The 9,283-nt window shown below is 38.2% G+C and overlaps 1 protein-coding gene across 1 annotated transcript; it reads right to left on the bottom strand.

Moving 5' to 3' along the window:
• Positions 1-864: 864 nt before the first annotated feature.
• Positions 865-3,920, bottom strand: p2ry12 (purinergic receptor P2Y12). The gene is made up of 3 exons (XM_072391718.1): positions 3,832-3,920; positions 3,378-3,637; positions 865-3,006 (listed from the first exon to the last, which is right to left on the bottom strand). The coding sequence occupies exons 2-3, from the start codon at positions 3,627-3,629 to the stop codon at positions 2,173-2,175; spliced, it is 1,086 nt and encodes a 361-aa protein (XP_072247819.1). The 5' UTR covers positions 3,630-3,637; positions 3,832-3,920; the 3' UTR covers positions 865-2,172.
• Positions 3,921-9,283: the final 5,363 nt, after the last annotated feature.

The raw sequence follows: 9,283 nt of genomic DNA, 5'->3' as shown, positions 1-9,283 counted from the left end.
AAGCTTGTTTGCAGCGATCACAGGGAGTGTCATTGTCATGAGGGTGTTAGCCACTAGCAGGTTATTTAGATACACTCTGAAAGTTGAGGTGGATCGGAGGTACAGAGACAACCACACTGCGAGGGGAACATGAAGAAAAAGAGGCAAGCAACAACCACATTTGGGTCCAGAAGGCTGGTTTGGGCACAGTCATTGGGGAGGGTGGACGTGTTGCTGTACATTATCAGGATCTGTAATAAAACATTCAATAATTAAATGAGTAACTGGCTTTCAGCTTTAGATTTTTGACCAAATCAGTGCAGGTACAACGCGTTCAACAAGAAAAAGGCCATCATTGAGTTCCCTCGGGCCCTGTGGATCAGGCTTAATGTACATGTGCATCAGTCATATCTGGTCACAATGTTTCAACAAATGTGATCAAATTGGATCAAGTGCACTGCAATAGAAATTTTGGTTAGGAAAACATTCTAAGATAAAACAGACATTTGAATGTAGTTTAGTCAGCAAGGGACAAAGTCAGGTTGGGTTTTGAAATTAGCATGAATGAGCTACTAACTTATTTGAGACCATGAATGATTTCTGCTTTGCATTTTTCAAACTTGCCCAGCTTTTCCTGATTTTCATTTGTCATTAGTTTAGAAAACATTTGTTGCCACTCTATGGTTGTTTTTAGATCCTCAACCAGAGCATTTGAATGCATTCTGCAATGTACTCCACAATGTAATTGTCAGTTTTGCTTTAACAACAATGAAAAAAAGTGAATAAAACCTTACACCATTTTATTGAAAGCAAACACATTTAGATCACTATTAGAATCCAGTTTGAGACATTTTACAGTGTATTTAGTTGAAATCTTTTCTGCACGAGTCTCGAGAGATGAATCAGTTTGCGTTGGCGCATAACAAACAGCGAAGTGTAGAACAACATTTTCATGAAGACATGTGTACAGTACCATATCTGCCTTTATTTGTGTTTTAGGTGGATTTGCTTCATTAGTAAAGTCACGTAAAATTTGAAATATTCTTAAAATGTTGGTATTTATTCATGCACTTACCTGTAAAAAAAAAGAAAAAGAAAATGTGTCCACAGACCACAGTAAGTGCCTGTTTAACTTAAATCAATTTGTAGTGGAAATATATCTGTACAAGATACAATGTTTCAGCACAAATAATAATGGTGATAATAACAAAAGCTTTTCCAAAAGCTGTAATAACTACTTTAAGCCACTCACCACTGAGAATGGTTATCTGCTTAACTCCGTGTTATCCACCCTGGGAGATTTATTGCTGAAAACAGTGATTACGAATGCTTGTCAGCCTCTTGAACAAGAGAGATGCAAATCCACCAGCGATTTGGATGGGGTAATTCAAATGCCATACACTGTCCTAAGGTTTGCATTCTCATGCTACAGTGAAGCAAAAGCCTCTTCATTTCAGGTGTTTCAGTCATTAGTTTAACGAGGACAATTTATTGCCATTGATCAATTATATCCTGCGCGAACATTAATGCTTTGGGTTGAGAATTATCTCCACCAGCATTGCTTAAGAAAATCAACAAAAAACAAGGCAAAAACCAATAACGGTGTCAATGGTGAATTTATGTTAAAAAACTAAATTCAATTTCATAAAAAGGCTCTGATCTTTTTTTACCATGTTAAGTTTGTAAAACAAAGCAGCACACACATCTGGAAACCCCCTATAATGTAGAAGTGACTCTGTAGTCTTACCAGTAGTCTGACTGCTTCCTTAAACACTTCACCTGGTACTTTATATAAATGGGTTTATATAGGCGAGGATCAATTTTTGTGGCACAACTCAACACGAAAAATATTGAATACAGGCAACTATCTATCACAAACAACTTCATTTGCATGTAACATATATTGATGAGTTGTAACACGTGAGGTTCATCATACGTCTGGTTTTTGGTTTTACTCGTCAGATGTCCTTAAAATCACATTTTTCCAGTAAACAACATTTACATTTAAAAAAAATTCTCTGTGAGTTACTTTAGATTTGTCATAAGCAATTTTTTAAATTGTTAGTTGTCATCATTATTTATTTATTTCTCAAGGACATAACAGGACAACATCAAATATTAGCGTACAATTTGCCAACAGAAAATTCAAACTGAGATACAACATTACAAATCTCTTGCTCCTGTCCAGTGGTTTTATGTGGCGGCAGATGAGTCTCTGACTGTATCTGTATCTGATCCTCTCCCTGTTAACCAACTGCAGGTACCAGGAGGCAGCTGCAGAGTCTTGAACAGAGTGGTCCTGAAGGACTTACAGAGAAAGAAGTAAATGAGTGGATCTAGAACAGAATTTAGGGAAGAGAGGAAAAGTGTACTCTCCTTCAGCTGGAAGAAGAAAAGCTTCAGTTTGCAATCAAAGAGAACCCCTCGGGTCTGGCTCAACGTGTATGGCACTCGGGCAAAGTGAAATGGCACAAAGCACACAAAGAACACAGCTAGAACCAGGAACACATTTGCATTCATTCTTCTTTTGGCCTGGTGGGGCTTTCGAGTTGTTCCCCCACTTGGTGTTTGAGACGTAGTCCCTTCAGAGCTGTGAGACTTAGCACGGGAGTAGGATCTGTACAGCTCTTTGGTGATCAGAGTGTAGCATACTATCACAGTCACCAGGTTGCCCCAGAAAATGACTTGACAGACATGATTTACCACCTCATGCCAATACAGCCCAGCTTCTGTCTTCAGGTCACTGCACTTGAAATATGGAGAAGTTGGAGTTTTACATGTTAGGATTACATTGGGCAGACAGAGGATCAGCAGAAAGGTCCATATGGCTCCTGAAAGGAATTTCCTGCGGGCCAGCCGAGCAGAGTTAGTTCCCCTGAAAGGCTTTAGGGTCTTTCTGCAGCGATCAATGCTGATGAGGCCAAAGAAGAGGATGCTGATGTACATGGTGAGGTAAAACAGCACAGAAGAAACTCGACATACAAATGTCCGTAGGTTAGTGGATGCCATATTGGAGTCTGACAACACCTGCAAAAGAATGTTCAGTTCTTTATGTTCTGCTGTTAAATACTCACTAAACACTAAAATTTAAGAGAGTTGAAAAAGAAAAAAAACGGCCTGGACTACAACTTGATGGGCAGCCAGTAAAGCTTTTCATCACTGACTTAATAGATGACATCATGCTGATATTAGGCTGACTATATTATTAGAAAATAGTAAACTTGAGAACAGATTGTAAACCATTCAGTAGCCTTTAAGTGACTTTCATGTAATTGAAAGAAAAAGCATTCAAATTAAGAAAAATTATGTCCTGATAAATTGCCTACATCCAAGCTATAAACATAAATAAAGTAATTAGACATATAATTAATGCTACTTATTATGGAAGTGTTGCAAACCTTAAAAGGAAACGTCAGGGTCATGATGATATCTGCAACAACAATATTCTTCAGGTAAATAATGAAGTGAGACCGTGAAGGGATGCGAAGAAACACCCATGCTGCCACACCGTTGAGTAACGTCCCCACCAAGAAAAGACAGGAGTAAATAACAGGGAAAACCACCGTCTTCAAAGCGTTGTCACGGGAGCAAGTGCTGTTGGTGGAGCTGTGATGGATGGGGAACAGGGGCAAAGTTGTGTTTAGCTCCATTTGTGTGTCTGGTAAAAAAATAAGAAACAAAATGAAAATTTACTCAAATACACAAAAAAGACACAGATGAAACCAAACAAAGCAAAAAAAACCCATCCAGGTAATTACAGAAAACAACAGAATTGTAATTTAATTAAATACAATTAAACTCTACTCAAACTGCAATTTTCCATTTTTGATGCGCGCATCAATTTCAACTGACCTGATAGCTTGAATGATGTGTTTCAGTGCAATTTAATGTTCCCTCTCCTCAGTATTTGGTTCAAGCTGATACAGGCTAGCTGTCTGTTTCTGTTCATTTCAGTGTTTTGAACAGAAGTAAGTGTGTGGGTTGTCAAAAAAAAAAAAAGACTTTCTCATTTCTCCTTTCTCTTTCCTGTTGCAAGAAAGGAGAAAAGAGAATGTTTATGTGTGTATTTTAACAGCCAACGCGACAGTTCCTTGCATCAGGCTAAAACTAAGTTAAACAGCAGCAACAGCCGTGTTATGAAGTATAAAATGTATGCATCCATTGAACTCAGTATCTAAAGTCCGAATATCACAAGCTCGGGAAATTCTTGTTACTCATTTGAACTCCGTGATACAAACATGCCTTTCCTCTTGGCCACTTATTCTAACTTTGGTCACACTTATTGTGTAATCACACTTTTTCTGTATTACATTGTACCTTATAACATAATACTAATGTTCCCTGAAAAGAGTTGAAAAAGGAGTCATCATGAATCATTAAACACAACTCCTTTTTTGCCTTACCAGGGCTGGTAAGGCTGGTAGGGCTTACTAAACTTCAGCTTTTCAGGGCACACACTGGGTGAAAATTAAAGCCTTCTGCACAGTCTTGAGAAATAACTGGTAGAGTAATTATCACTTGAACACATAATACCCCGAGAAAGGCACAACTATTCCCAATATTTACAAAAAATACTGTCTTCAATGCACCTCTATTACTCTTTTTTATACAATGCAGTATCATTCAGAGCAAACATCTTTGAAACACATGTCTTCTCTTCCATCAGGCAGTTCCCTGATGTAAAATTACTGAACACGCAGTGCTGTCTCAGGTCATCTTGAATGAAATATCTTGACCTAGTTATCAGTAAGCCACATCCTGTGATGTAATACAGATGTTTCCATTTAAATGTTTGCCCAATCCCTCCAATCCCTCTCTCTCTCTGTTGAAGGACATTAGAATAAATATTAACATTTTTTTTAAGTAATTAATTCAATTGTCTAAAGAGTAAATACTCCTAAAATATCTCAGTATAGAATCTGTACACACTGTAAAACTAATAATTATAGATTTGAAATGATAAACTTGCCAGCAAGGTATTGTATTGGTTATGGTTTCCTACTGTATTTTTTAACTACAGAGAATACAACGTACTGTTAGGTAAAATGTTAAAATGCAACATGAACCATTTGATCAGTACAATACTCCAGCAGCAGAAACAATAAATGTATAGAAATATGCCCACTCAGCAATGACTCTAATCATTACACAGTGCATCAAGATGCTGAATCTTTTCCATCACAATTCTAAGATACCCAGTTGTACTTGTTTGTTACAATGATAAGATTTAAACTACAGGAGAGCTGAACACAACATTCTGCTCCGGTTACAAGAGGCTGGTATCAGCAGGTTTTTACGATTTTGATTGATCTATTTAGAACTGATAACCAATTCCTGAACATATTGTGGTCAACTTCTTCTTCTCATCACATGACCCAGATGAACCTCTGCTCTTCATTTCTCTTGAGTGCCACCAGTTCATGTGGCAATGCTGTAACTTCCTAAGTCTGGGACAAGTTTGACAACATCAGCAGTATTCAGTTCCTAAACTAAAACTTATCTAAATGTTTACATTTCAAAGTCTCATGGCAGTCTCATGATTTTACATAACAGCTAAATTTCATTCTATTCAAACTAAGTATGTGTATGTCTGTGAGGCTAATTTCCTCCACATTGACATTCAGTCCTGTTTTCTTACAGCTGTGATCTTTGCACATGTGCTTCTGATCAGGAGTGCATCAAGCATGCATTCTCCAAATGTTATAGTTCAGTTTAATGCTGGCTTCTATTCCGTGTTAAACTTGTAGTGTTTGAAAAAATTTCTGACACGTGCTGGTCAAAAGATCAATCACTGCTGTGTGCATGCTTTTTCTTTAGTAATCTACCTTAAAAATCCCGAACAAAAGTCAGGTAAGCTTGTAACCCACCCTCGTGTATTTGTATTGTGTTAAATTTGCATGAATCATTTACACAAAGTCATAGGAAAATGAAATGTGTCTGTACAGTTGCAGATTAGTCCCCCCCCCCTGCCCGAACCAGGGTTTGTATCCCCACCTCGCTATGACTGGTGTGCAGTTGGTGAGAGGCTGGGATAGCTTTTGGTTTTGGAAGAAAAGATGGTTGTTGTGGTGTGAGGAGCAGTGATGGCTAGCATTAGGAGAGTGACTCTGGGAAGCCAATGATCACTGTCTAGCCTCCTGAAGGTGTAGTGGGCCCAACTAGACGAAACACTGAAAGAAGGTTCCCACCTGATGACCCCATTGACATGTTGGTCAACACTGCTCACTGGTCTATATGTGGATTATAGGGATCAGGAGGTGCTTTATTAGGTACTGAGCCAATATTAGAAGATTAATTGTTGAATTTAGGGAATTATTCACTGGGTTCATTTTCTTTTGTAGCAGAAGTTTCTTGTGTTTACTAAAAATGCAGACACATGCAAAGTTGCACTAAACCCATGTCAGCTCCATCTCAGACGGGCAGGAAGAGAGTTGACAAGAAGGAATAGGAAGCATGTAACACAAGACTTGACTGAATTCCCACATACACCCGCCAGAGCCTCCTACACACACATACTTTTTCATTCTGTTGCTGGACTGCCCCCCCCCCCCCCCCCCCCTTTTTAGTCACCACTTACCACTCTCACTTTTTGCCAGTCACTAGACCTCAAGTATACTTAAGCGCAGCTGCTGTTTTGCTTGCAAATTCAAGATAATTACCTTTTTGACACTGTGGATGAAGGAAAAAACTGCTCTCTGTGGGGTATTGTCTTCAGCAACCCGCTATGAGCAAAAACAATCTTTGGATGAGCCATATGTGGTTGGGGAAAGTTGAGGAAAAGTATCAAGTACAGACGCTGATGTTTGAGGGAAAACATGAAGCTAAAAAGAGCTGTGACAATTACGGAGGTGGGTGGGTTGATATAAGATCAGGGTGAGGCTGAACTGTGATCTGTCACCCTAACCAGCAGTCAGTGGTTGATTATCTTGATATTGACAGGTGAGTTACAGACGGGTGGCCCTTACTGGTGGTTTGTTTGCGACTGTTTATGTATGCATGACCGTGTGTATACATTTCCTTTGGCACTCTTTCAAATCTGTCTCTCTTCGTATAGTTGAAATGTGTAGGCCACACTTTTCTTTGACAGTGTTATGTTTCTTTAGCTCCTGCTGGTGTGCTGCTTAGTGTAGGTTCCAGCAAGTCTGCCTCCCATACGGTTTTCCATGCTGACAAATCCAAAGCTGCTCATATAGAGAGGAAGATTGTTGTGACTGAAAATACAGCGAGCGACAGTGCCTCTAGCTTTTGTAATTGATGACCACATTTGCTGTCATGCACTGTTTGTGTGTAAAGCGTCCTTACATGTTTGAGATAAAAACTTATCTGAACTTCTCTTTCCTTTCAGCTGCTAGCTTTATTTCTTCAGGAGCTTTGTGATGGTGCTACATTGGTAATGCCAGACTTAAGTACATTCTTTCTTTTCTTATGAGCCTCGTGTGTCCAGTGTGGGTGTGTTAGCTGCCTGGATCAAAATGGTTTGAATAGACACAGACGCACACACACAACTCCATTACAAGGTCCAACTGGCTCCTGGGCTTTAGTGTCTACTGGCAAATGATTTCATGTTGAGATCCAGTGTGCTGCTCACGTTAATGTTTTCCTAGCAACTAGCTTTTATTTGGGTCTTGCTAAATCAGTACTCATGTCTGAGGTCTGGCAGATGCATCAGTAAATGACCCGCAGAACACTACCTGGCTTGCTCAACTCATCTTTCCACAAATGCAACCAAATCTTTTTTACAATATACTGAGAATTTTGTTCACCTTGAGACTAAAAATAATGATGATCGATGCGCAAAGAATTATTGAATGTGGACCTATTGAGGGAAGCTGTTTTGTTTTCTTCTCAATCTTATAATTGCTTTATTGCATGATTCTGAGGGTTTCCTTTAAGATGATATGTTTTAATTATATATTTTCTATGTTGCTTTAGTTTGTTTCCTATGGCCATATTTTGGTTATTGTAACGACTCTACCTTTAGTATGTTTTCCACAGTGATGTTTGACATTGTTTTTGTTATTTAGTTTTATGTACCTACTTTATGAAATGATAGGACCTTTGATGGGTAAAATGGTGTCCTTATGTGAGGGGTGGATGTGAAGGTAATGTAAATATATCAGAGCTGATGTTGTCTATGTATGAAGTATGTCATTGTTGCACTTTTACATGGGTGTTGCATTTCATGTGTGGATTATGCATTGTATTTTTAAGTTGTTTTTTTTTGATTACCTAAATATGATCGCGGATTTACTTGATGCTGGAATAAAACAAATTTTTATGTTAGTCCAAACAAAATCTTACGAAACCTACCCAGTTAATGATGTACAGTATGGTCAACTAGACTCCAGCGAGCCAGGGGCTCTTTATATTGTTTGAACTTTCATATCAGATTTCCCACAGGCTCTTGTATTGACTTTTTTTTTTTCATGTTGACAGTTACACTTAAACACAATCAGCATTACATATTGACCCCACTGAATGGGTTACTGTATATTGTTGTAAAGCCACCCTAAAACCATTATAACTGAACTAATAAAATGCATAATCTTAATCTACATTATATGTTTGGATTTCCGCAAACACTGGCCTTGACCAAAGGTATGGTTCTGGGGTTTTTCCATTCACTCATTGATTCAAACTGGTTAGCTCTCAATGTGCTTGCACTAACTCTGTTGTGATTTCCAACATTGTAACTCCCACCTGACTGTCTGTTCATAGGTCCCATCTCTGTGCACATCTGGTAGATTGATGATGTCCCTTAGTTTTCCATTTCATTCCCAATCTAGGCCTGAAATGGCCTAGAAGTATTAGAATAAGTCTTTTTTTTCCCTTTTTTTTTAACAGTAGAAAAACTTCATAATTTCACTAATTCACTGAACAAAACATCCATCCATCCATTTTCTATACCGTCAATCCGTTAATCGGGTAATTCACTTAACAAAACAAAAAATAAAAATAAAGTAATAAATAAAGACTTTTGACTCATGGTCTCCTTTTACAAGACATTTGGTTTCTTTATTTGTATGAAACCTCTTGAATATCGATTAAAAAGCTATGAAGATCATCCTGTCAAATTTTACAAGAGGATACTGAAAGTTCAAATCAGTATGAGCTCAACTGTGATGACATTTATCACTTCACAATGACCATTGAGATCTGCAGCAGCATCACCTAAATTCCAAGCAGTATTTCGTACTATACTAAATACTCATCCCTTACATACCCTTGTGTTACCCAATTCTATGTTTTGGTTTTTTTTTAATCGCTCCTGACAGCTGTCATTGGTGGCAAGCCATTTTTTAAA

Source organism: Leuresthes tenuis, unplaced genomic scaffold (assembly GCF_036924035.1).
Source record: "Leuresthes tenuis unplaced genomic scaffold, fLeuTen1.0.hap1 SCAF_9, whole genome shotgun sequence".
In the NCBI taxonomy this organism is placed as follows: Eukaryota; Metazoa; Chordata; class Actinopteri; order Atheriniformes; family Atherinopsidae; genus Leuresthes; species Leuresthes tenuis.
The sequence above is the reverse complement of the archived record's forward strand: the minus strand, read 5'-3'. Positions and strand labels throughout refer to the sequence as shown.